The sequence below is a fragment of the Rhea pennata genome, chromosome 16, assembly GCF_028389875.1.
Source record: "Rhea pennata isolate bPtePen1 chromosome 16, bPtePen1.pri, whole genome shotgun sequence".
Taxonomy (NCBI): domain Eukaryota; kingdom Metazoa; phylum Chordata; class Aves; order Rheiformes; family Rheidae; genus Rhea; species Rhea pennata.
In genome coordinates this window covers 7,177,689-7,204,522 of record NC_084678.1, presented here as the reverse complement: position 1 = coordinate 7,204,522, position 26,834 = coordinate 7,177,689, and the positions used below count along the sequence as shown (strand labels likewise).

The following is a 26,834-nucleotide window of genomic DNA, read 5'->3' as shown; positions in this document are numbered from 1 at the left end:
GAAAGGGGCCAACTCCCTTTCAGCCTGAGGAAAGGGCGCAGGGGATGGCCTCACTCCGCATCGCTGCCATGGCCCTTCTCCCGGCTTCCCTGCCACCAGGCCTGTGTGCAGAGCTGGAGCTGGGCACAGCGAGGGACTGAGTCACCCTGCTGAGATACAGGGAGGAGGCAGAGGGCCAAGTCTGCTGCTCTGCCACCAAGGAGCAGCCTCGATGTGGCAGACCAGCCGTAGGAGAAAAACATCCCAAAATGGCTTCTCAGAGGTGCTGCTGGGGGACGGGGGCCTCAGATACATGGGACGAGCCAAGGAAAGAACCCACAGTCCATCCAAGTGTGCTGTTTTCTCTCCTGTGTGATCATGAGAGCCGTGAATTTAGAGAAGAAAAGCAGAAAGAAAGCACAAATCACAACCATGCTCCCTGTCCGGGCACGGAGGCCCCGTCCCCAGCCCTGGCCACCCCCTGTCACACGCAGCACACAGCTCCTGCTGGAGCAGAGCACCCGCAGCCGGACGCTGCAGGACAGAGAGCTCTGCCTGCCCCCAGCTCCCATGCTGGCAGGCAGGCCGCAGTGAAAAGGGACCCCCTGCAGGACCCCTGCTACAGACCTGGCATGGTGACCTTCCGCAGGGACCCTCCACGGGACTGGGCACCCCGCACGGGCACCCTGCACGGGGACGGGGCACGCTGCACAGGGACTCTCCATGGATACCAGGGACCCTGCGTGGGGACCCTGCGTGGGGACTGGGCACCCTGCATGGGCCCCCTGTAGGGGCACCGGGCTCCCTGCACGGGCTCCCTCCAGGGCACTCCCCGTGCCCGCCGCAGGTCGCCCGCAGCGGCCGGCACCGGACTGCCGGGCCGCTCGCTGCGCGCCGCTGGGGCCGGGGCCGGGGCCGGGGCCGGGCGGGCTGGCACCGCCCCGTGCAGCGCCGAGCACCGCCCCGTGCAGCGCCGAGCACCGCCCCGCGGCGCCGCATGGGCGAGCGGCGGGCGGCGCGGGGTCCGGCCCGCAGCAGCCTCCCCGTCGCGGCATGTCGGCGCCCGGCGCGCAGAGCCGCGGCCGGCGGCTGCCCGGTGAGTGCCGGGGTCGGGACGGGACGGGACGGGTCGGGTCGCGACGGCGGCGGCCGCCGCGGGCCCCGCTGCCTCCCCCGGAGCGGCGGCCGGTGCCGTCGGCGCGCGGCAGCGGCCGCAACCTGCTGCGCCGGGCGCGGGCGGCTCTGCCCCGCCGCTCCCGGGGCGCCGCTCCCGGGGCGCCGGCGGCACCTGCCTGCGAGGCGGCCGCGGCGCGCCCGGGCGGCTCCGGCGAGCTCCTGGGGCGCGGGGCCGAGGGTACCGAGCAGAGCAAACGCCCCGGGAGCAGGGACGAAGGCGCGGCCGTGTCGCGCCCCTGCCCCGGCCCCCTCCCGGCTTTCTCTTCCTCGCACTTCTACGAACTGAATCAGGGCCCCGTAAATAGCAGGGTCTTATGACACAGCCTCTGCTGGGGAAGGAGCTCTGGGATATTTTTAGTGCTGAGACGCAGGGGATTTGGAGATGGGTTGGAAGAGTGCAGGCAGGGAATCCGTGGCGGAGACGAGGGTCACACCGTGCTGCGTCCTCCCTGTCTCACCCTCCTGCCGCCTTTCCCAGCAAACGGCTCTGCCAAAAACCACTGCCTCCCTCGCATTGGCCCTGGGCACTTCCTCTCACCGGGGCCGGGGTTATTTTTGCTTCGCTGCGACGCGAGGTCAGATGCGCAGCTCGGGAGGGGACCGCGCAGGGAGTTCGCACACGAGCACCGGCGTGTTCCAGGCATCCGGTCTCTGCGCAGCCCAACCCTGTAGTTCCTCTGGGGCATCCCCAGCTCTCCCCTCCCTTGGGAGCTGCTTCTCCCAAGATGGAAGAAGCTGAAAGCCTGGTTCTGCTGGGGCAGTGCTGATGGGGAATGGCTCGGGATCTCTGCAGGAGCTCCTGTCGGACGCTTTGGCATCTTCCCTCCATCCAATCTCCTTGCAGTACTGCATGCAGAGACCTGGAGTGCAACGCAGCGCCCCACAAGCCGCACTGGAGCGGGCGCCCCCCACCTCCCTGGGGGGAGCAGGATCAGGGACCAGGCTCTGGGAAAGCTGTGGGGAGAAGGGCATGGGCTGGCAGCGCCAGACTGCCCAAGCTCCTTCGTTCTCCAGGGAACTGGCCCGTGCTTGGAGTCGCCCCTCACTTAAAGTCCATTAACCTCCCTGTGACTCCCTCTTGCTGCCCCTTCGCCCCCCCACCACCGAAATTATTTTTCAGAATTTTCTTTAAAATCCTCTAAAACTCTGGAAGCATTAGGGAGCCGCTGCCCTAAGAAGAGGCTGTCCCAGCCTCTCTTCGCCCCGTGCCTCCAGGAACCAGCCTCCCCCCGCTCCCAAGTACACCCCTCCTATTCACCAGCACAGAGCGGGGTTTGTACCAGGATCTAGCAGGACAAAGCGATCGTACAAGCGCACGCGGGCCCGGGCCCTCCCAGCGGAAGCGCAGCCACACAACTGCAGCGCGCTCTCAGCTCCCAGGCCGTGTGCCGGTTAAAGAGCGCGTTTAGCCGATGCTCTCAGCACCCTCAAAATCGATGTTTTGCCTTCAACCCTGGCTAATTCCATCCAAGGAATTGCCCCTAACCACAGCTCCTGCCCTCTTCGGAGGGGATGTGGATGGGGCAGCTCCGAAGTCTTTGCAGCCAGCTCCCCAGTCTCTTCGCCAGCTGCGAGAGCGGTGCACAGCCGCTGCGAGCCCAAACCGCGCCACAGGCAGCTCCTCTGTGTGCCGAGGCCGGGCAGAGGGATGGGGTGCCGGCAGCCCTCGCACGCCTGCCCTGCTGCGAGAGGAGCGGTGCGGATGGAAATCCACCCCCCTCAGCCCACGCGTCCTGCCCGGGGCCGGCCCCTGCCTGCACGGCCCTCCTTCCCGTGGCCTGGCTCCTCTCTGCGCTGCGCCGCGCTGGCTAACGAGCCGCCAGAGCCGGAAGGATTTACAGGCAGCGGGGCGCCTGCTGCCCTTTCAGGCTCTCGGGCCCTGCCAGGCGGGCGCGCGGGGAGGCTCAGCAATGCGGGAACGGCCTGGCCCTGAGCGCGGCCAAGCGCCTTGGCGGAGCGCTGGAGTAATAACCATTACACCAGCAGTAAAAGCCAGGCCAGCAGCAGGTCCTGACCAGCTCCCTGCAGCGCACAGGGGCCGCATTGTGCGCGCGAACGCGTCCGCGGTGGGAGCATGCCAGCGGCATGAGACAATCCCGGCGGCTGACAGCCGGGGAGAGCGTCACCAGCAGCCCCGGGGCCGGTGGCGACAGCGAGCGCCGCTCGCTCGCCTTTCCCTCCCCAGCCGAGCGGCAGCCACGCTCCCAGGGCTGTTTGCTCCGCCGGCAGCGCAGGGAGGCGCAGGAGGCTCCGTCCCCGGCTCCCACGGCGGTCACGGGGCAGGCAGGGCCGCGCCGCCCAGCTGCCCTCTCCTGCTGCCGCCGCTCTTACTTGATGATATCTCAGTGCTCGTGCCCAACTCCTCGGCGAGGGCTCGGGAACAAGTTTGTAAACAGCTCCTGCTAATCTCTCCTGCGACGCGCACGTTCCCCGTGCACCCACAGGAACGCCGCCGCCGGCACCGGTCCCGATTCTTCCCACGTGCCCTCACCTCGCTTCGTATCGGTCGTGTGCTGTGCAAGAGGGGGACAGCAAGTGCATTAATGGTACAGGTCGGCCACGCTCACAGCAGTTGGGGCAGCGTCCCCTACCCCTTAGAGCAGGATTTTTTTTTTTTTTTCTTTTGCATTTGTATTGCAGGAGGGTTTAGAGACCCTGCTTATATTGAAATGAGGGCCCCATTTGGCAAGATGCTGCAGGGCAAGCCAGTCCACCCCCTCTATCCGGGGACCTAAAAACAGACAGCAAGAGGGGAAGCAGGGGCACAGTCAGTCCCCTGAGGTCCCGCAGCAGAGAGTGGGCTGCAGTGGGACTGGGCAAGGGGTCCGTCCCGCTGCTGTGGGAAGAGCCAGCACAGCCCTGCGCCCCGAAGGCAGCCTCCCTGCAGGCGCCTGCTGAAGCAGGGCTCTTCGCCTGGGAGAGCACGAGCAGGCTGGCTCCAGCTGCTGCTGGAGGGAGCCAGCACCGTGATTCGTGCCCTCCTCACCCCCTCCGTGCCCCCGTCCAGCCTGTCCCGCTCCCGGCTCCCACGTTTCTTTGCTCATGCAGGGGAGGCGGGTTTCTGCCTTACGCCTTGCTGAGGGAGGGAGACCTGGGGAGCAGCTCGCTGGCTGCGGCCCTTGGTGGGCCTGGCAAGGGAAGCAACCCGGACAGCGCTTTCACCACCTCTGCTCTGAGGTCCACTCTGAGCAGGTGCTGAGCGCTTAGGTCGGACTCGCCAGACCACAGCCCCTGCAGGCAGCCAGCATCCCCACGCTGGGCACGGCAGGGACGCACCGAGCGGTCAAGAGAGGACCAGAGCTCCTTCCAGGAAGCCTGCGGTGACCAAGCCCCGAGTCACGCTGCGTCGCCAGCAGCGCGCTGCAGACGGAGGAACCCAGCTTCCCAGGGCAGGTGCCTGCAGAGGACGGGGCTTAGCTGAGGGACTCCCAGACAGAGGGGTGCAGGCGGCTGAGAAACCCTTAAAGGGCTCTCAGGAAGAACTGACATCAGTCTCCAGGATGTCTTGCCGGGCCCATCCCCTCTCCTTCATTCGGGTCTTCTGCTACTGCCGGAGAGCCCTCGGCACCCTCCGCCCCTCCCAGACAGGGTGGGGGTGCTGGGCGGTGGCTGACGCTGGCTCTGTTCCCCTCCTCCTCAGCCCGAGGAGAGGAGAGGAGGGAGGAGAGGAGGGTTCCGGCTGGCTCGGAGGGAGCCGGGGATGTTTGTTTGGTTTCCCTGGTTACCGCACTGCCTGCTTCAGTAATCACATTTTCCTTGTGCCGGCTGGGCCAAGAGCAGCAGAGAGGAAATGTGGAACAACTGAGGTCAAACACCGGCCTGGGAACAGCAGGGCCACTGCTGAGACTAGCCACGGCCCCTCTGTGGCATTTAGGTCCTTGCTGTTGCGGGTAGCCAGCCCAGAGGGGATGTACCAGACGCGAGGACGCAGGCTCCAAGCTCCCTTCTGGCTCCCTTCAGCCGCTTCCCCGAGGGCTCTCGCTTCCCCGAGGGCTCTCGGCACACCTGCCGGAGTCGGGGATGCAGGGAGCAGTGCTGAACTGCAGGAGGAATTAAAGGAATGCAAATGTTTGTGCAGGCAGAAGCCAGGTTGGCTGCGTGAGCAGGGGGTGTGAGCGGGGGGAGCCCACAAGCGTGGGTGGGGCTGTATTTATAGATGGGCTACCGGGGGCGGCAGGTTGTGTGCACGAAGGAGGTGGCAGGGTTGCTAACGCCTCTTATTCCTCAAGCAATTTTCAGCCCCAGTGACCACAGAGCACTAATACCGGTTCTTGTCCTTGTCCCTGGGAGAGTTTCTTCTGCATATTAGTGCTCAAAGACAGTTCTCTATTTTGTAGCAACAGAATTCATTTGACGTGTGCAAGCCACATCAAACTGCTGTCTCCTTTGACAATTCACTTCATGCAAAGTGAGCGTAGCGTTAGCGCTCCCAATTCCTGGCTGCCCTGCATTCTGAAAGAGCTCGGAAGCTCCAGCACAGCAAGTGCTGGTGGCACTGCTGCTTTAGCGTGTAGCATCTATTCACAGCAACTAAATATCAGTGTGTACCAGTAAAGTGGAGCAGAAGAGAATCACCTACCCTCCAGGACAGCAGCACCACGCAAGCTAGGATAGGCAGAAGGGCTCGGACAGCCCTGTCTGTCCTGACCGTCCTCTCCTTCCTCCCCAGCTGACATGGAGCAAGGACAGCGCAGCCTGGATGCAGAGCAGATGCAGCAGCAGCTCAAGCTGCGGGACCGGCAGAAGTTCTTTGAGGAGGTTTTCCAGCATGATACGGATTTCTTCTTTCCATTATCTCACCTGCAGATAGAGCATCGGAGACGTAAGTACTGGGGGCACCAGTGTGGGAATTGGGAGTGTTCCAGGAAACAGTGACACAGGCCTTTGGGACTGGTGGGTTGCAGGTGTTGCCAGTTTAAAGGTGGCTGGGGACACGTGTCTTGCACTGAGACAACATCGTGCACCCGGCATGTGGGTGTGCGTATGGATTAATCACACCACTTAATTGCAGGCACTGAACTTGGGTACCAAGGCTGACTCCCTGCATAGTCACTGGATTGAGGCAGGCTTCTCCAGACAGCAGTTAGGAGCAGGAATAGGGATGGCAGGGAGACAGCAGAGTCTTCCAAAGGGATGTTTTAAGGAAACGATTCTCCTGGGGACCTCTTAACAGCAAGTGCAATTCAGTTCCCTGGAGCAAGGCTGGTCCCCCTCTTCCAGGTCCTGCCTGGAGCCTGTGGGCTGGACTGGCCTTGCCAGCACAGGGCTAATGGTGCCCTTTGCTTGCCAGGAGCACTCACCTTTTTCCTGGCTCCTGTTCTCCGCAGCCCCCTTAGGCAGCATTTCCTCCATGGAGGTGAACGTGGACATGTTGGAGCAGATGGACATGATGGACCTGTCAGACCAGGACACTGTGGATGTGTTTCTTGGCTGTGGGACAGAGGAGAGCACCATTGCTGGGCCCCTGCCAGGTATGTGCAGTCTGAGCCCTTTGCAGGCCAGCTGGGGAGTTCTTCCTGCCCCCTCTTCACCCATCAGCTCGCTTTTCTTCAGCCTAGGCCACCCTTCCTCATCCATCCCCTGTCGCAGGCTCAGCATGCGTGCATACACACACACCCATACAGGGACAGCCACTTGGTGCTGGGGACTGCAGGTTGGGAAGACGTCACTCTGGGTTGGTCCATGGCAGCATCCACCTTCACCTGCAGAGCATCTAATCCCAGAGGGCAGCCCTGAGATACGGATGCCTGTAACTGGCTTCCGCTGCAGAAGACAATAGAGCAGAGGCCCTTTCCAAAGCCTGTGGGGCTGAATTCCCATGTCCTAAAGCTGCTCTGGCAGCAGGCAGTGTCTTGTCATGATTTCTCAAGTCCCTAGAACCTGCAGAGCAGACTGTGCTGAGCAGGAAGGCTTCAGGACCCCTCCACCTTGCAGTCCAGTCCCCACGAGTCAGCAGCAGGCTGCTGGGCTTAGGTCCCCGCAGGGAAGGCCGGGGGTGCCAGGACCTTCCTCCCCATGCACACGCGCAGCAGTGATTCACTCCAAGGCAAAGCCAAACACCTCCCTCGCAGATCGCACGAGTTGCAGCCGATGGCCACACGCAGCTCTAAGGCGCGTTTCAGAGAAGGCAGAAAAGGCTTTACTGCCAAAAATGGGGAAGGAATGTGAAGCACTGCCCAGAGCCAAGCCTGGGGTGAGACGGGAAACCGGGTAAGGCAGCCACATGCCTCCTGGTAGGCAGCGAAGTGGGGTGAAGAGGGCAGCAGCTGAGAGTGCCCAGGGAAGTATATCCTGCAGACGAGTAAGGTGGAAGGGGCATGAAGCTCAGGGAGCAAGAGACCTCCAAAAGCCTTTTACTTTTTCCTCTTACCTGTCTCTTCTCAGGGGCAGATGGCAGCCAGTGCCCAGAGGAAATCACCCTGCAAGTGCCCCATGCAGCTGAGGCCAAGTCACGCGTTTCCTCCACGTCCTCTGTCTCCACAGACCTGAACAGCTTGGACACCAGCGAGGACGGGGCCGAGACCCCCGTGGTGCAGTCAGACGAGGAGGACCTGCAGGAGGACAGTCCTAAAGAGCAAGCGGCAAGAAGCTAGCGGCCAGCTCTGCCCTGCTCCCGGCCTCCTCTGTACGGACCCGCCAGCATGGAGAAAGGAAAGCTGCTGGCTCCGACTCCCACTCGGCAAACCCCGTCCTGGACTGCTGCCCTGCAGGAGCGGAGAGGTGGCTTTTCCCTCCTCTCCCTCTGCACGTTCTCCAGGCAGCCAGGGGAGAAGAAAAGGGGTATCACAGGCTCCCCCAGTTAACTCCTCAGGCTTTGCTGCTAACACTCCCTGCTTCACTCGCCCAAAACGCTCAGCATCCCGCGGCCGCACTGTTCCCAGGAAGGCCTCCCTGGGGAGCCCGCCCCCCCTGGCCCGCTGAGCAGGACCCTATCCGACAAGCATCTCACCACAGCATACAGAGAAATAACACCGCTACCTAAACCAGCGGCGGGAGTGCGTGTGCTGTTGGGAGAGAACAGACACCGGGCGGGCGGGGGGGATAGGTGGGGAGAGGTGGGGAGTGCAGCAGGGAGAGGGGCGCACACGCGGGGCTCCGGGGCGGAGGAGCCCTCGGGCCGCGTCCCGGCCCCAGCACCGGGGGGCCCGGCAACACGGCGGCAGCTCGCCGCGCCGAGCGCCGGCGGGACTCGCCGCGGGCCGGGCCGCGAGCGGCCGGCGAGGGCGCGGGAGCTCAGCGGGCGCGGGCGGCCGAGCAGCCGGGCCCCGGAAGCGCGGCCGCCTGCCCGGCGGGAGGCGGCGGCGGGGAAGGGCGGCGCAGCCGGCCGCGCTCGCTGCCCGCGGCCGGGCGGCTCCCGGGGCCGCGGCCGAGGCGCAGCGCGGAGCGAGGCGGCGGCGCCGCGGCCGGGAGGAGCCACCGCCCCCCCCCCCCCCCCGCGCCGCCATTGGCCGAGCGCGCCGGAAGCGGAAGCGGCGGGCGGCAGGATGCGGGCGGCGGCGGCGGCGGCGCTGCTGGCGCTGCTGGCGGCGGCGGCGGCCCGCGACGCGCTGCGGGAGGAGCTGCTGCTGAGCCCGCTGCCCGCCGGCGGCCTCGCCGCCACCTTCCAGTTCCGGACACGCTGGGACTCGGCGCCGCAGCGGGGCGCAGGTAGGGGCGGGGCCGCGCCGGGCGCGCGGTTACGGCCTTCGGGAAGGACGTCGGGGGCGGGGCTTGGGGAGCAGCCGGGGCGGGGCCTCGGGGGACGTCGGGGGCGGGGCATGGGGAGCAGCCGGGGCGGGGCCTCCGGTGACGTCGGGGGCGGGGCTTGGGGTTCGAGGGGGCGGGACGAGTGGCGGCATGAGCGGGGGTCTGACGGCCGTGATGACACGGGCGGGGCGGGGCTTGGGTGATGATGTAAGAGCAGGCCCGAGTGACGATACGAGTGGGGCGGGGCTGACGGCTGTGATGACACAGGCGGGGCGGGGCTTGGGTGATGATGTGAGCAGGGCAGGGCCAGCTAAGGAGGTTATTGGATTGGGTGTGATGACGTGAGCAGAGGGCGGGGCCACTTGATGATGTCACTAGGGGGCAGAGGGCATGGTGACTTCAGCAGGGCCAGGGGGGACGGGGGCTTTGATGCCGGAAGCGAGCCCGGGCTGGTGCGTGATGACGCAAGCAGGGTGTGCAGTGACGCGGGCGGGGCAAAGCGACGGCAGTGGCAGGCGGGCCTGGGACCGTGACATCAGACGGGGCGGGTGGCACGAGGGGGCGGCCGGGCCGGGCTGGGCACCACGACGTCACACCGGGGGTGGCTGGGCTGGGCTGGGTGCCCCGACGTCACGTCGGACGGGGCGGGTGGCACGAGGGGGCGGCCGGGCTGGGTGCCCCGACGTCACGTCGGACGGGGCAGGTGGCACGAGGGGGCGGCCGGGCTGGGTGCCCCGACGTCACGTCGGACGGGGCTGGTGACACGGGGGGCGGCCGGGCTGGGTGCCCCGATGTCACGTCAGACAGGGCGGGTGACGCCCCGGCTGACACCGCCCCAGTCTCTCACTACAGGCTCTTCCCCAAGGCGCTGGGGCAGCTGCTGTCGGCGCAGGGCGTGCGGGAGCTGCACCTCGCCCTCACCCAGGGCTTCTGGCGGACACAGGCCTGGGGGCAGCCGCCGCTGCAGGCGCCCGCCGGCGCCGAGCTCTGGGTCTGGTTCCAGGACACTGTCGCCGAGTAGGTACCCAGCAGGACCAGGCGCCGCCTCAGCGGCCTCTGGGCTTCAGAGCCCTGCCAGGCCCGCAGCAGCTCCGCCGTGAGCGAGCTGCGGGCGCGACCTGAAGCAGCACCTGTGATGGCAGCCGGGAGCCGCTCCGATAGCGGAGCACTTCATGCTGCGGGGGTGAGCAGAGCGGGTGCCCGCTGGGATCTGGCGCATGCCCAAGCTCTCCAGGAGCCGAGGCCTTTCCCACAAAAGGCAGCTGCGCTGTCTGTTGGGGCGCTGCTTGATTTGCAAAGACTTCGAAAGTATGAAAGTCCGTAACAGCCAAAACGGCTCTAAGGAGAAGCAGAGCGTACTGCTGCTCGACGGGAGGGGGCAGGACGTGGTGCTGCGAGATAAAGCCTCGCTCGCTAAGGAACAAAGTAATTCCCTCCCGGGCTCTGTGATGACAAACCTCTTGCTGTGGTTTTACTATGAGGTTATAAACTGGACTCTCATCCCTGACTCGCTTCCTCAGACTCCCTCCAATACCTGTCGCCATCTGCCCTAGCCCATTCCCCGTGGTTCAGCTGCAGTAGCTCTGTTTGCAGAGCTCTCCCCTTCCTGCAAACAGCCCACTTCAGGCCAGTTTGGTCAGCGTTAGGAGCTGCACCGAAGCGTTGCTGTTGCTTTGTCTCCACAGACACCATCCCCGTTTGCTTTGCATCACCTCCCGCATGCTCCCTGCTTCCCAAGCCGGTCTCCTTACACACCAGTTGCATCCACCTCCAAACCCCCACCTGCAGGGCCCCTGCTAGTCCCTGCAGTCCAGGGACTGCCCCAGCAGTAAGTGCAGCAACACCAAAGCTTGAAGCTGAGACTGTCGCAGCAGAGAAAGGCCCAGCTCGCGCACCAGCGGGGCCACATCCTCTGCCCGCGCAGTGAGCTAGGGCGCCGCAGGCGGCTGGCTGCCGCGATCTGCCGTTCGCCGCCGCCAGGCCTGCACGTGCAGAGGCTTGCACTCGAAGCCGTGCCGTGCGAAGGGGCTTACCCTGCCTTGCAGCCTCATCCCGTGATCCTGCCTGTCGCATGAGAGGTGACGGCATCTCCCAGGCCCCTAGATCTCCTGCATTAGAATAAAACACCAAGAGAGCTGGAAAGCGAGTAACCAACAAGCTCTGCTACAGCAGCAGTAAGCTCCTTGTGGCCCCTGAATCCCGGTGTGGTCACCCCAGTATTTATTGATTGTTACTGACTTGAGACCTGTTATTCAGTGCTGAGTAATCTGCAGTGTCTTTTGTTACACAGTGTTGACAAAGCCTGGAAAGAACTGAGTAACATCCTCTCAGGGATATTCTGTGCTTCTCTGAACTTCATTGACTCCACCAACACCGTCACTCCGACAGCGTCCTTCAAACCCCTGGGCTTGGCCAATGGTGAGACAGACCGGCGTTTGTGCGCTCTGACTCGTCTGTAGCTTTAGCTCTGCTCCTTGCCACTGCACAGAGCTTGGGTGCGGGTCTGGCAAGGACTCTTGGTCTGTCTGTGTTTTATCCTGAGTTCACCTGTCACTGTGATGAGATGTCCCTGGAAGGGGAAACCTGTCCCCAGAACAAATATTACTGGGGCTGCTGGCTCCCACGGAGGGGCAGGAGAGCAAGTGTGCCTGTTCTGTGCTGTCTTTCAGCTACTGTTGCTCTCAGGAGGGTCTCTTAATGCTAGCTGCAGTAATAGGTATCAGGCCGTGGGCATATGTACAACAGGAGCTGACTGAACTCCAATGTTAACTTCCTTTTGGAAGCATTTCCTCTCTCTGCTAACAAGGCTTAGATTTGACCAGAGGAAACCCATAAGCAGTATGTGGCAGATACTCCCTGGCTCTCAACTCTCTCTTTGAAAAAGTGTTTTACAAAGTAGCTGGTGAAGACTGGAGGATTTAAGGCTCACAAACAAACAAACAAAAACCTGTTGGGAGATACCATTACCTGTTTGCTCCAAACCTCTCTGAAGAGAGGGAGGATCTTTTCTTCACTGAACTCATTGTATTTCTGGTATGTTCGGAGAGTGGTGTGCTCTGGGCTACACTGGAGGATGGGGCAGTTCTGCTTCAGCTCTCATGCCATAGCAGTACCAGCCCATTAACTCTCCGCCTCCCTGCCCAGGGACAGATCACCATCTCCTGCGATATGCTGTCCTGCCCCGGGAGATCGTCTGTACAGAAAACCTTACACCGTGGAAGAAGCTGCTACCATGTGGGTCAAAGGTAGGGGCAAGTCCTGCTGCCTTGTTGGGCTGCTCTGCACAGAGCTGGGTTTCTGACAGCAATCCACTAACGTTTACTAGGAGACTGCAGTAGGGTCTTGCGCTTTCTCAGCAGGGACAGAAAACGGACTGTGGATTGAACTTTTTCATTTTCTTTCTGCAGGCTGGTCTTGCTGTGCTGCTCAAGGCTGAGCGTTTATTCCACAGCAGCTACCACTCGCAGGCAGTGCATATCCGCCCCATCTGCAGGGTAAGCGTGAGCGTCAGCTGGCTGCCTCCTCTGCCTGTTCCTCACTCCAGGAGCTGGGAAGAGAGGTGGTGTCAGTCAGCCTAGCGGAGTTCTTGATGCTTTAAGAATGGAATAGAGGTTGAATATTGGGAAGTTTTTCCCAGTGCTGAGTCATTGACAGGTGTAATACACCCCAAGAGGAAACCAGAAGCCTTGTTGCTGTGACAGCAAGATGACATGCTGGATTGCCCAGCTCCCCAGCAGTGGGTTCAGTTTGTCCAAAAGAAGTGTTGTCCTGCTTCTCTAGTCTTACTTGGGCCCCGATGGGATTTGTGCAATCCAGGTGTAACTCTAGCTCCCTTCTGGTGCCTTGCTGCTCTGGTAGTGTGATCAGAGCAGCCCCTTGTTCTCTTCTCCAGGATGCTTCCTGTCTGGCTGTTTCCTGGGAGCTCAGGCAGACTCTTACTGTGGTCTTTGAGACCTTTTCCAGCAGCCAAGGGAAAAAAGGTAAGCTCACAGCACCGTGGTCCTTGCGTGCACATAGCCTGCTTTACTCAGCCTGACGCTGACTTTGCCTCCTGCAGACTGGTCCCTCTTTAAGATGTTTTCTCGCACACTCACTGAGGCATGTCCTCTGGCATCGCAGAGCAAGATCTACGTTGACGTCTCTGCTAAGGACAAGGTAACGCTTGTGAATGAGAGAATATGCTCTCCTCTCTCTGTTCAGCTGCTTCTATGTGACTCTGGAGCAGTCTTACCTCCGCCCAGACCGGTCCCCCTGGGAGACCTCCCTGGGCTAATGAAGGAACGCGGCTGCAGTTACTGTCTTCCTCTGAGCAGGGCTGTCAGAAGTGGCCAGGATTAGTGCAGAGTATTAGCAAGAGTGCAGAGAAGGCCGCTAGGTGGCAAAGCTCAGGGCTAGCCGCTTCAAGATGGGCACTGGCCCGTTCTTACTACAAGGGGGATTTTTCCTTCTATGGTCCACTTGCTTTCTCAGGAAAAGGAGTTGTTGGAAGTGACCCCTTCTCCATCATCTATACATGAAGCAATAGTCCAGGGAGAAAAGAGAACCTATGCAGTCTATGACCTGCTGAGTCCCTCACTCTTCAATACATCTCGCAGCCTCAATGTGCAGCTGAAGTGGAAACGGCCCCAGGACAGTTGTGAGTGACTGGAACTTTATCCACTTGCATCTTCATCGAGGGCTCCAGGCCCCAGCCTCTGCAGGGGATAGTTGGGTTGCTTGGGCCTTGGGAAAGAAGACAGTTCTTGCTGGGGAGAGGGACTGTAACAAGAGTCATCAGGCTGTCCTGCCTTTTCCTCTTTCATCTTAAGTAGTGTGGTAGGGTCTCTGCCCAGAGGAAATGCTGCTCTTTTAGCATTAGACTGATGCCTGGCAGGGCTACAGGCTGGCATCAGCTCCTGACTCCTGTTTGCTTTTCCCTTTTGCAGTTGAACTGCCAACACCTGTACTGCATGCACAGCGCTACGTGAGTGGATACGGGCTGCAGACTGGTGAAATCAGCACTCTCATCTACAACACTCACCCGTACAGGGCTTTCCCTGTGATCCTGCTGGAAACTGTGCCGTGGTATCTGCGGCTCTATGTACACACTCTGACCATCATCACTAAGGGGAAGGAGAACAAGCCAAGTAAGTAGACCCTCCTGGGAACACATGCCATCTGATTCCCTTGGCACAAGCAGCGCATTCCAGAGATGGTTAAGTCCCTCCCTTGGGCCGCAGTGATGACTGGAAAACTGAACATGGGAGTAGAGCTAGTATAAGGAAAACAACCTTCCGTTCGGCACTCACAACTGCTGAGACTTCTAAGAGAGTCTACTTTATAAGGGCCAAACAAACAGTGTTTCACAATCCAACAAGGCTCTAAAACAAAGTGAGTTGACTTCTTTAGTAAAGGAACCTTGATTTAACAGTGATGACTTAATGTGGTTTTGGATTTGTACCTCTTGTCATAAACACTTGACTTTCACAGGTCATCAGTTACTAAGACCTAGCTATTAACTTTACTCACCCTTTTTGCTACCTGTGCATCTTTACTCACCCAAAAAACTTCTCCCAGGACAGTGGAAACAAGATTACTCACCCAGGGGGAGCTTTCCAGGCAATCTGAGACTGGGCAAGGTCCCCTCACTGTCACTGATGTGTCTTTGGGATTAGGTTATATCCATTACCAGCCAGCTCAGGACCGGAGACGGCCTCACCTGTTGGAAATGCTGATCCAGCTTCCAGCCAACTCTGTCACCAAGATCACAATTCAGTTTGAGCGAGCCTTACTAAAGTGGACAGAGTACACACCTGACCCTAATCACGGCTTTTATGTGAGGTAAAGATGCACTTCAGCATGAGCCAGGGTTGTTGGCTCCCTCTGGGCCTTGCACAGGACTTGCTGCCCAGGGCTCTGGGAACGGGAATTTTTCACTGTTTCTTTGCTGACAGGACTGACACTAATAACAACCTTTGCCTCCTTAGCCCATCTGTACTGAGTGCTCTGGTGCCCAGTGTCATTGCAACGAAGGAGGTGGATATGGAGCAGAGTCCTCTCTTCACCTCGCTGTGAGTGTGCCTTTCTTCCGGGGAGAGGGGTACTACTGCAGTGCCCATGGGCTGGCTGCAGCTACCATCCTGTTTGGGCTGTGCCTGCCTACAGAGACACTTGAATCACTGGGGAATTACTGGAGGATGTTCTCAGCATGCCAGGAAAGGGCAGCACAAGGGCCCTCACAAGGGGAGCTGCCAAGAGAGAGCTGCTAGTTTAACTCCCTGCACCCTCTGCCCTTGGGCTGGGATAGCTATGTGCCTGAACTGCATTCCTCCTGCAGGTGCTCTTCTTTCCCAGCACTGGGCAAAGTGCCCACTCTCCTGTGGATCTCCTGAGAGATTCAGAGGTCCTGGACTGAGCCTGACCTCTAAGGGGGTATAAGCACCTCCAGAGGTTCATGTGGCTCCAGGGTGGTTAGCAGTATGCAGTGGTCTTGTGCGGGCTGACGCTCCCCTTCCTGCCTCCAGGTTTCCATCCTCTGATGGCTCCAGCTATTTTGTGCGCCTCTACACGGAGCCGCTGCTGGTGAACTTGCCGACACCAGACTTCAGCATGCCCTATAACGTCATCTGCCTGACCTGCACCGTGGTGGCAGTGTGCTATGGCTCCTTCTACAACTTGCTGACCAGGACATTTCACGTGGAAGAACCAACCAGGGGAGGGCTTGCCAAGCGGCTGGCCAACATCATCCGCAAATTCAGGGGTGTGCCGCCCCTCTGAGAGAAACCAGGGCAGCCAGCACTGAGCGCAGCGCTCAGTAAGAGCCTGAGGGCTTGGAGGGGAGGCCAAGGGAGCAGAAAGTTGCTACCTCTCATCTTTGCTGGAAGCAAGCTGCTCCATTTTGCTGCCCGAATCTCTTTTCTTGGGTTTCTGCAAGCTGAGAGATCACTTCCAGTTGAGAGGCTGCTGGGAAAATTGTTCCAAGTGCATTGATTACCGAACTGAACGTCTATGAGATTAGGAAAGGTGCAAGTCTTCTGTTTGGGAAGGGGGTAATTTATGTGATGGGAATAATGTTAAAAATAAACTTGAGCTGTTTTGTACATGTGCGCTGCTCCTTGTTGGTTTTACTTTCTTGACTGCGCAGACCCAGCTTCTGCCATTGCAGTCACTTTCCACACACTAGCTGAGGACTGATAGTCAGAGCTAAATTGTCCTTTCGGTGCTGGAGGTATTTGCATTCTTGGCGTGTCTGTTAACCAGGCTCTAGGCATAATCACTTACAGTTTCTGAGAATATTCAGGCAGAGCTGGCCCTGTAAGACCTGGTAAGCCACTAAGTCTCTACAAAACTACCTCAGTCAGCTGCAGAGGAAATGTAAAGAGTGAAGGAGGAAGGAATATGATTTGCAGGGCAGAGAGATGGTTTCTTCTGCTCTACCTTCTTACCCTCCACAAGTACCACAGTTCACAGTGGCTTCATACTAGCCAAGCAGCACCACTTACAGGGATAGGGTCTCCCTTCCAGTGTTTACCACCCTTGATCCAGTTCGTAAATTAATTGTCATTCTCAGTCTGCAAACTACCTGCCTGTTGCCTAATCCATACCAAGGGTGTATTTCCTTTCTTGAGAAAGCTCTGGTTGCTCCCAGCTTGTATTTGTGGCATTTTGAAAGCTCTCCACCTGCTCACCCCTATACTGCAGCACGAGACCCTCCTCCGTTTCCCCAGGGGCACTAGTTGCACTGTCTCACTTGTATCATTTCTGCATGGCTGCTGCTGGCTCTGCTGCACCAAAAGGCATCCCCACAACTTAGAGGAGCATCTGGGCTCAGCCCCCAGGCCAAGCACCGAGCTGCCTGGGCTCAGCCAGGCTCTGCTGGATGGGTGCAGCCTGAGCTCTCCCCAGGACCCGGGCTGTGAATGCAGCAGCGCTGCAGCAACTGCTCTTTTTAGTTATTTCCATAAAACATAAAGTAGCACTTTGTTATTTACACATTGCAGTAAGATGACTTTGATGGTACTACTTGACCTAAGATTTTGCTGTTCTCAGGGAGGTTTCCTTTATTTCTTGGGCACCTGCTTTGGTGACAGGAGCAGACAGCTAAATACAAGCAGCTAAGTGAAATAACAGCAAATCTTTAAAAAGAAATATTCCTGAGAATCAAGAAGCAAAGCACCTCCAAAGATCCTTTAAATGCTAATTACCACCAAGGCTTCTTTTCAGTTTGAACAGAATGACCATAAAAATCCAGCCTTCCCCAATCCTGCACTTAATAGTCTGTTCCACCAGGACTGGAATTACTGTGTGTTTTCCTTCCAAAAAAATGTTTCTCTCTTTGCAACGACCTATGGATCCAGTCTACTGGAATTCTCTATGCAACCTGCAAAGCTGCTGGAAAAAGGACATTTTGCTGGATGGAGGAATCTCACCTGCACTGGTGACCAACCCTGCAGCGGGCAAAGCCCGGCTGCTGCCTGAGGCAGAGCTGGCGAGCTCGTGCCATTTCCAGCCACACTGCTGCTGCTGCAGCCACAAACAGCCTGGTGGGGGGGGGGGCTCCCTGTGCTGAACTCACCCTGTCTTCACCTGCAAAACCAAGTTTCTAAGCCAAAGCCAAACCAGAGCAAAGACAACGTTTCTGCAGCAGCACTAGGCAGGAGAAAGAGACTAAGTCTCAGACACGAAGCTCCACGTTCCTCATTGCAAATGGATTTTGGGACCTCACATTGCTTCACGCTGGATTCAAGACACATCCCAGAGACTGCAATGATCAACACAAGCCAGAGCAATTCAGATTCACCAGGCCCCAAGGCCGGCCTTGGTCCCTGGGCGGCCTTCAAAGCCTGCAGCTGCAGCTGTTATCCAGAGTCCAACCTGCTGCAAGCAAAGCTGAGTCCAGCAGCTGAGACACGCGGCCTCAAGGCCAAAGCAGCAGAAAGAGGACAAGAAATGCACGGCGCCTCATCCCTTTGCAACCCTGCTAATTCATTCTGCCTGCTAACGAGCCTATTGACATGTACACATACTGCGGCACACGCAGAGGGCTGTGGGAAGGCCAATCTCCCATTGACTAACCCAGGGCCCTAGTGCGGGGCTGTGCTCTCAGTTTCATAGCGCATCTAGGGGTCAGGAAACAAAATTACTCCAGAGATTGCTAGAAAATGACACTGGGGAAAATATGCCGCAGCACGAGCCGAGCTTGCCTCCACTCTGCAGCCCAGCACACGCCTGGCTCGTCTAGGGCTGGCTTAGGCATCACTGCCCACAGAGGCTTTCCTCTTGTCTGCAGGTTTTAAGAGGCAAAAGAGTAAAAATAAAAAATAAATGGCAATACAGAGCCTATTGCTACTAGTGACACTGCCCAGGGGCCACGGGCACAGCTGCTGCTCTTGCTAACGAGGGGAGCCAGGGGCAGCGGGGGCTCAGCCCTGCCCTCTCCTGCACGGGCTGAGCGCAATTCCTAAGCGCTGAGGTACAACAGGATTAAACCACCCTACGAAGAGGCCCGTCAGGGGCCGCAACAGCCACCCGGCACTGGAGCCGCTCTGCGCCGGCTTCGACCAGGCCGCGCGCGGAGGAGCCGCACGCAGCGCGCACAGGCCAGGCCGGGCGGGACGGGGCAGCGCTGCGGGACGGGGCCGGCCAGGAGCGGCGCGCGCTCCCCGGCGCCCGGGCGAGCCCCGGCGGAGCCCGGCAGCAGCCGCCCCGCGCAGCGGCCGCCCCCGCGCAGCGCCCCCCGCCCCCCGCCGCTCTGCGCAGGCGCCGCGCGCACGCGCACTGCGCCGCTCCGCCCGCCCCCGCCCCCGCCCCGCGGCGCGGGCTGCCCGCGGCGCGCCTGACGCGAGCGGCGCCACGGCACGGGGCCTGCGGCGGAGCCGGTGCGCAGCGGGGCCGGGCGGGCGGCGGCGCGGGCAGCCGGGCGGGGGCCTGGGCGGGCGGCGCCATGGCGGGGGCCTGGGCGGGCGGCGGCGTCTGAGCGCGGCCTCCGCTCCCCCCTCCCGAGGGCGCGGCGGGGAGCGGCCCGGCCCCCGGGGGCCCCCCGGGCCCGGCGCGGCGGCGTGAGGCGGCAGCTCCGCGGCGTGAGTACGGGCCGGGCCGGGCCGGGCCGCGGTGGGTGGCTGGGGGCAGCGCCGGGCCCAGGGCCGCCCGGGCCTGGAGCGGCCGTTAGCGCAGCCGCGAGCGTAGCGAGCCCCGCGGCAGCGCCCGCGCCTCCGCGGCAGCACGGGCCTCGGGCGGCTGCGCGGGGCTCGCCGCGCCCCGAGCACGCTCCCCCGGCAGTGTGCACCGACCGCAGCGAGCCGCCCTCGTGCGTCTTCACCCCGGCACTGGAACACTGGAATCTGTCCGGCAAATGCTGTCACGGTGAACAAACTTTTGCGTATTCAGATTCTACAGACACACACTCATTTACCTGTATGTACATACAAAAACTTGCCAGGAACGTTTTCTGAAATTGTATTCTTTGGCTCTCTTTACTTGAAATGCAGAAAACTGGCCTTTGTCAGGCAGTATTTGCACTGCCTAAAGCATGATATTGAAGGCAGAAAGGGTTGTAAAGAGGTCCAAGATAGAAACTAAAAAAATAGTGAAGTGTATTTCAGGACATTTGGAATCAGCCAGAAATTCCTGACCTTTGACAATAAAAAAAAAAGGGGGGGGATAGATTGACAGATAAATACAAATGAAAAAAAAAAGTTACTCCGGAGGACAGCTGTCCCTGTTTACAGCTCTTCCTACCATAGTGCTGACAGACTTAAGGTTCTGCTCCTGTGACTTTCTGTTCTGAGAGATGGTGATAATACTGTAGCCTTATTGCTCATTGCTGGAGGTTTATCAGAGCTGACATTGATGGGCACCCTGCAGTCCCCAAGGACCTGGACACTGGGCTAAGAGGGATGGTGTGGCAAATCAATTCACTTAAAAAACAAAATTCAAAGAGCAGCTAAGAAAATGGTGAAAAGAATGATTCAAGAGAAAGCCTCCTCTAGAAATTTTCATAAAATGAGACTTCTGCTTTGGGTTGTCTCTAGCTTGAGGAAACAGAACACTTTGTAACCTGGACCCTCGATTAGTCAAGGATTTGCTGCTTTTTTGGAAGAAGTTTGCAATTATATCACACCATTTCTGAATCTGCATCAAATGTTTCAAGGTATGGACTGGACTTCTCAAAGGATGGGATAAAGCCTTTGCCAAAAATTTAAGACTCATTTTTTCCAGCTGAGTCATAGTGAGATAAACCCGAAAAAATGTCAGAAAAGATGGTGGCAGGATGATAAAGAAAAGCAAGCTGAAGAATTTAAATCCCAGATACTGCACATGTCTTCAAAAGTCTGAGCAGTTGAACTCCTTAAACTTGTCATTTGATAGCTCTTTCACTTTTTTTTTTTTAAAAGAACAATGCTTTTGACACTGTGCTTTTTTAGCAGCAGTTTTAGATGATACATAGTATTTCAGAGTTTGTTTTAAATACATTCTGGCAGGCCAGAGTGATTAAAAAGCACTGCGCACACACGTGATTTAGTTGTGTGGCTGTGACAAGACTTTTGATTTAAACAAAATTTTAAGCAAACTATGCTGTAGGCAAACCTTACAGGAAAGAAACTCAGTGTGAGACTCTGAGGTCTACTCTAATTCTATGTGCACTGTGAAGCCTGGGAGAGTTCTGTCTAGAAGTATGGCTCTTAATTCCCAAGTAGAAACTCAGGCTTTTGGGAAAGGGTAAGTTTGGCATCAGACCCCCACCAACCCCTCCCCCCAAAACCCAGTCAGTTATTCAGTCTTCTGTTGCATGCCTTTTAACTGCCTAATACTGTTTGTGCACCATGTGCTGAGGAAAATCTCCCTTCCTTTTGGAAGGTACCTGTTTAACAGCAACTTTGGTAAGGTATGAACAAACTTACCTCTAAATAGCTCTTTGAGTGTTTAGTGAAGGCCATTATTCTCTCCTGTCAGTATAAATGGACTATTAAAGACATTGGTATTGGCATAGTAATGTATAAAACATGGTATATGAACATCTGCCAGCCTTTTAGTTGCTGAGTTAGCTCGTGGAATACCAGGCAATAGCTTGCTAGCTCCTCACGTGAGTTTATTCAAAAATCTGAATAGTCCATTTAAAAACACTACACACTTGAGCTATGTTGCTCACTTTTTTTCTTGTCTTAAGTGACAAGGTTTTGCTTCTGTATCTGAGCGGGAAAAGTGTGCCAGTACACATACACTGGAATTTGAAAATCCTTCCTGTATGTCATGCTGGCATATGCCAGGACATGCTGGTTTTGAGGCTCTTCAAGTAGAGGGGAGATGATGACAAAAGGGAAGACTGGATATGATGTAAGCTGATTAATAAGGATGTGGAAAAGTATTGGTGTTTGCTTACTAATGAGGCATGCAGGTAACCTCCCCAAGGTATTCCTCTGCCTGCAGGAAGTTGCAGGGAGGAGGCTCCAGCAGAATGTTTGGAGATCAGAAGGGAACCACAGCATGCTGATTGTGGGGAGAACAGCAGGAACATCCTGGGCTCTCTGCAGCTGAGGGGTTTGAAGTAAGTTCAAGTGGCTCTAATACCTGTGGAGGAGCGAGAGGAGGCAGTGCTGGTGCAATGAATAAGAACTGTCTGGTAAACATGAGTGCCTGCCAATTCAGATCACTGAACCAGAGGACTAGAGCACTCTGAAGAGAACAGGACAGCAGGTTTAGCTAAAGAGAGGTGAGTTAGGCTTGAGGAGAACAAGAGTAACAGGTTGAGGAAAAGCAAAACGTGAAACAAGAAGCCAGTAAGAATACTGTTGGGTGACAGCTGATTATTCTGGGACATGGTAATTTCTTGCTTGGATCATGAGGAGGGAACAGAGAAAACAAGGTACAAATTTCTTATTTGCAAATTTCTCCTTCAGACTATTGCTTTAGAATAGAGACAGATTAGAATATTATTATGGCCTCAGGAAGAGTCTTCCAATCCTGGACACTAAGGAAAGCGGTATTTTCCTCTTTAGTAAAGAACTGATAGCAGGAAACACTGTTATCCCTGTAGGAGACCTAAATTGTGTTAGGACTGACAGCTTGGAAAGCAAACTGTTGCCAGCTGTTTAGAGGAATCACCAGTTATGAGCTAGGAAGACTATATATCTTAATTGTGGAAAGTCCCTTAAAGAAGACAGCGCAGTGAAAGTCTTGACTACCTGGTACATTATCTAATATTTGTTATCAGGTGTAGTAGACAGTAGTTTCACAACCTCTAACTGGTGGATAGTTAAGGGGCATATGAAAATAAAAAGGACAGTCTAACCACAAATACGAGACGTTGTTCAACCATCTACATTTGTCAGAAGTTTAAAGAAGTTTACAGATTGAAAGGCATTGGCATAGAAGAAGTTTTGTAGTTAAAATAATCAATATTAAATGTTTCATTGTCCTATAGAGTGGTTGTATTGATTCCTACAAGCAACTGGCTCTTCCAGGAAATATCAGTATTTACAAATGGATAACTTGTTCTGAGATCAATTTATATTTGTAGGAAGTGTTTAGGTAATGCTTAAATACTTAAAATTCAATGTTTATAGCATTATCTCTAAGTCTTTGCTGTGATGAGGAGGCCGGACTGTCCTGTTAAAGGCAGCTATGTCATGAGTTATAATTACACTCTTCAACTGCAGTCCATTGCAAAGTTTAGAGGCTGCAGACGCTGTAGCTAAACATAGAGTTGTTATAGCTGAGTGTGTTATGACATAGTCCTAAAGGATTCTAGAGCATTCTTCCAGCCTTGTGCTCCTTTGACAAGTAGAAAAACAACTTGAGAAGACCTGTCTGTTTCTTTACCCAAGAGACAGAAACCTCAATACGATTGTCTGTAGGCACTTAAAATTATAGCTTCAAGAATTAGTGACCCAAAGACTGCAGTGTGTCCTGCAACATAAGTCAAACTGACGTGGCCTCGGGAGTGGCTCTAGCAAAAGTATTACATGATATTTGTGCATTGATTTGTACTGCACAGTGTTTGAGGCAGTTGGGACAGAAATACTATATGAAACTTGGATGAAGGAACACTTAGAGGGGGGTAAGGAAAAGGCTGCAGAACACTTACTCATGATGGTTTTGCTGTATTTAAAACAACCTGATCTTTGCCTAGCAGGACAGACAGTGAAGAGTTGGATGGTAGGGGTTTAATTACCCACCTCTTGAGACCTTTGTTGTTAAATCATTTCTCTGAGTACTTCCCCTTGGAAAAAAAAAAAGTGCCTCATGCTTCTAGGTTACTTTTACTCTAGAATAAACTCGGAAGTGATTTACAAAGGCTAGCAGACAGCATCTATTGCTATGAAATAAGTAATTATTATTCCCAGTTTACAAATGAGGAAACTGGCATGGGACTGGCCTTAAAGATATGAATAAGCTGCATAAAATAGGACTAACTTTGAGAATTTTATTCCTTTGATTTGACTCTAGGCAAACTGCAGCATAAAACAACTTCCCTCCTATTCTTTGGCTGCCTAATTACAGCTTAGTTTTACTAATTGAACCCCAGCTGTCCTCTCTGCTGGAGAATATTCTCCTGCAGGAGAGCCAGCACACTTTCTCCAAGTACTCTTAATCTGTTTGCCCTGATGGAGATTTTGGCCTACATTCTTTTTCACTAATGTTAAAATATATCCTGCTGCTAAGAACACAGAGGATGGCAACACACTTCCTGCTTCTGACAACGGACTTGGTACCTAGGAGCTTACAAAGCTATAAGACGTGTATCTGACCTCAGTGCTTTTTGGAAGAGAACCACGTGTGGTTTTGTCTCGGCTGCTCCATGCAATCACTCATTCTCCCTCCCTTAGCCAAGAAATCCCATCCTCTGCCAGCAGGAGCCAGAGGAATGTGCTATTTGTTTACCTTCTCACTTCTTCATCCTACTAACCTTCCCACCCCCACTTCTAATCCTAACAGTCTCAGCTCAGCCGCTCATCCTTCTGACAGAGTACTACTCAGCTGAGCATTTTCAGATAAAATGATTGCTGGAAAAAGCTGTTCTGACCAGGGCCTGCTAACTCTGGGTGAGGCCATGGTGCTTTGTAAGACTGTTCGGGTCTGTCCTTGTGCCTGTCCTTCTGTTCCGTGGCTGGCTGTTGCTCCATTCAGTGTTGGTGCATGTCACCGCAACATGCTGCAGGATCACCGGGAAGAATGCTCTTCCCAAGCTATTCCCTTTCCCAGCATTGCCCTGTGTGATTTTATCTTTTTGGGGTAGTAAGCTAGGAGCCTGAATATACCCTAGTCTCACTGTTTCCTTGCTGCGCACTCAAGAAAGTATTGCCAGTTACTCCCCTTACCACACTGATGTCTTCTAGCCTGACCTGCTAGTCCAGACTGTAAAACTCCATTCTCTGCCCCCTTTCAACAGTTCTGGCTCTATAAAAGCAAGTGGAAGATTTGTTTGTTGTTGTTGTTGTTAAGCCCTCTGAAATTCTTAGACAAAAGTATTTCAGCTGCTTTGACACTCCCCCCCGCCATGCTCCCCACACTTAACATGGTTGATATGGTCGGTAAAGGTAGAAATGTATTTTCTGGACCTATAGTCAGCTGCTTTGTGTGATGAGAGAAGCCTTTAAATGGCACTGTTCCCAGAGTTTTATAATAATCCATGTGAGGAAATCCTGTGTTTACAGTACTTACAAAAATTGCCATTTTGAGACAGTCCCCACTGATCTATTCACATACTTTGTCTTATGTGACTTTAGCCGATTGGCAAGGATTATAGATCCCTTAAGTAGGGACTGTCCTTCCCTTTGTTTTGTAGCATGGACACTGTCAGTACTTTCCTGCTGAGTTACAGGTAGCTTGAATTTTGTATGATCCCAGTGGAATTTCATTTTTTTCAGATTGCAAGCTGGAAGACTTTGTAATGGGTCTGTGTCTAGAGAGGAAGCAGTCTGTAGGCTTAAGACTTCCTAGAAGTGTGGCTAAATATCAAACCTTAGTGCTTCCAACCCTTCTTGGTCTTCTGTTTCTTCCTTTGTAGCACTAATGAGTTCACCTCTGTCAATTCTACTTATATTATTGTTCAAGTCTGTTGAAAGCCTTGGATAAACGCATGCTTGCTTTCCTTTCCTTTGTTTTTCTCTCCCTCTTTCTGTTCTGCACTATGCTAAAGAAAAGGATCTGACAACTTTTAGCCTGAGTAGAAAGCTGAGAAAGAGCACGTAAGAGATGCTCCTCCACATTAGCTATGGATAATCATGTCTATAGTTGAAATGCCTCAGAAAGCACAACAGCTTCCACCAGCTCTGAGACAGAAACTTTAGTATTAGGAGTTTAAGCATCAGCACACCATGCTTGGGAATAAATGAAGCTGCTCAAGAACTGCTGTGAATCTTTTTGCTGTGTTTCTCCTACAGTCTGACATTTTACCCCTCTCTACAGAACAGCCTGAAAGCCTGCTGACCAGAGGAGTGGCTGAAGACTGTTCTGAAAGCACATCTGACCACTGCTGCCACAGGGCCCCTGCCAGCCAGACACAATGTACTGCCTTCAGTGGTTGCTACCTGTCCTCCTGATACCCAAGCCCCTCAACCCAGCCTTGTGGTTCAGTCACTCAATGTTTATGGGCTTCTACCTGCTCAGTTTCCTCCTGGAACGGAAGCCTTGCACAATTTGTGCCTTGGTCTTCCTGGCAGCCTTATTCCTCATCTGCTACAGCTGCTGGGGGAACTGCTTCTTGTATCACTGCACAGGATCCCAGTTGCCGGAATCAGCTCATGATCCCAGCATAGTAGGCACCTAAAAGCCAATAATCTTCCAGTCTGCTGACAGCTCTGGTTTTGCTTTTAAGAAGGGGGGAGGGGCTAGGGAGGAGGGAGGGGGTGTTAGGCATGTGACTGGAGTACAAACAGCCTGTTTCCTGTAATGTATGTGTGGACTAGAGCAGTATATTTCTGAGCAGCCCTCCCACTCTGCCTGTGAAATTTGACTTGTTTACTGTGTGAACTCTGGCAGTGCCACCTGCCTTTTTTTTTTTTTTTTTTTTTTTTTTTTTAGAAGCAGAAAAATTTTTTTTTCCTTCCCATATCATTGGGAATGGGTATCAGCCCTCCTAACTGAGAACCGGTGGAAGAAGGAGCTGTTGCCTCTATCCAACTGTTGCATGGTGGAGTTCTGGGTCACTCACTCATCTGCATTAGGCCACAGTGGTCTGACTTCGGGCTCTCAGCCCACTGATTCTGCTCAAGTATACAAGATTCTCTCCGTCTTTCTGTTTACGGGGAGCCAGCCTTCCAACCTTGCTGATGAAGGGAAAGCTCAACAGCTAACAGATGCACTTGGCCAAAAGCTGCTGGAGCCTGAGGCAGTTGAGTCATCTCCTCCTGCTCATCCTGCCAAAGAGAGATGTGTGCACTGCCCAAGTGCTTTCTGAACTTCTTACGCTCTAAGATCATAGCCTGAAAAAAACCTCAGTTATGTTGCTGCTTTTACAAAGACTCACATGCAGTGAAGACTGCCTCTTCTCCTCCTAGATTTCTAGGCTTTACTGAGTTATTGACTGTTGGGATAAAGAACGGTTATGGTGCAAGATGTGGGGGGTTTTAAAGCCACTTGATAAACCTCACCGTGAAAAAAAAGTCATGCTAACTCAAAAGGCAGGGCAGGAAAGGATCCTGAGGCGGAGCGTGGCTTGAATAATAACTTCAGCCATTCTCAATGACAAGCGTTTGCAGGCCACAAGTGACAGAAGTTGCCGGTACTACAGAATGGAGAAGGGGAGAGGCTAGAGAAGTGCTCGGTGTCTCCTTTTTCCCTTGGCAGAAGGGCCTCAGGAAGCTTGGGTGGTGGGGAGTAGATCTTATGCGGCCACTGCTGTGCAGACCTCCTCACAGCATACATCACTTGAGTCTCATAGTGGAGAGCAGCAGAAATGCCTGTTGTCCTGAGGAAGTTCAAGCTATGAGATTGTGAAACTTCCAGAGTGTTGTTTGTTCATTGCACAGCTGTTCAAAATGTTTAATAAAGCTTTATAAACTTTGGTCTATGGA

General features: G+C 55.5%; 3 protein-coding genes across 10 annotated transcripts; all 3 read left to right on the top strand.

The window, feature by feature from the left end:
• Positions 1-968: 968 nt before the first annotated feature.
• Positions 969-8,141, top strand: DBNDD2 (dysbindin domain containing 2). 2 transcript variants are annotated; one of them, XM_062589168.1, is made up of 4 exons: positions 969-1,075; positions 5,825-5,977; positions 6,483-6,626; positions 7,639-8,141. In XM_062589168.1, the coding sequence occupies exons 1-4, from the start codon at positions 1,033-1,035 to the stop codon at positions 7,746-7,748; spliced, it is 450 nt and encodes a 149-aa protein (XP_062445152.1). In that variant the 5' UTR covers positions 969-1,032; the 3' UTR covers positions 7,749-8,141. The 2 variants fall into 2 exon arrangements, with proteins under 2 accessions (XP_062445152.1, XP_062445151.1); XM_062589167.1 differs by having other exon boundaries at positions 7,540-8,141.
• Positions 7,797-15,920, top strand: PIGT (phosphatidylinositol glycan anchor biosynthesis class T). The gene is made up of 13 exons (XM_062589534.1): positions 7,797-7,935; positions 8,668-8,802; positions 9,681-9,858; positions 11,132-11,259; positions 11,986-12,086; positions 12,249-12,335; positions 12,734-12,821; positions 12,899-12,996; positions 13,312-13,477; positions 13,767-13,967; positions 14,496-14,661; positions 14,808-14,891; positions 15,345-15,920. Exons 1-13 carry the CDS (start codon positions 7,797-7,799, stop codon positions 15,595-15,597), a joined length of 1,824 nt encoding a protein of 607 aa, XP_062445518.1. The 3' UTR covers positions 15,598-15,920.
• A 2,705-nt stretch (positions 15,921-18,625) lies between these two features.
• On the top strand, positions 18,626-26,834 carry BLCAP (BLCAP apoptosis inducing factor). Of its 7 annotated transcripts, XM_062589176.1 has the most exons (4): positions 18,826-18,899; positions 19,851-19,969; positions 21,247-21,364; positions 25,228-26,834. In XM_062589176.1, exon 4 carries the CDS (start codon positions 25,325-25,327, stop codon positions 25,586-25,588), a length of 264 nt encoding a protein of 87 aa, XP_062445160.1. In that variant the 5' UTR covers positions 18,826-18,899; positions 19,851-19,969; positions 21,247-21,364; positions 25,228-25,324; the 3' UTR covers positions 25,589-26,834. The 7 variants fall into 7 exon arrangements, with proteins under 7 accessions (XP_062445162.1, XP_062445156.1, XP_062445160.1 ...); XM_062589173.1 differs by lacking the exon at positions 21,247-21,364; XM_062589177.1 differs by lacking the exons at positions 18,826-18,899; positions 21,247-21,364 and adding an exon at positions 19,029-19,182.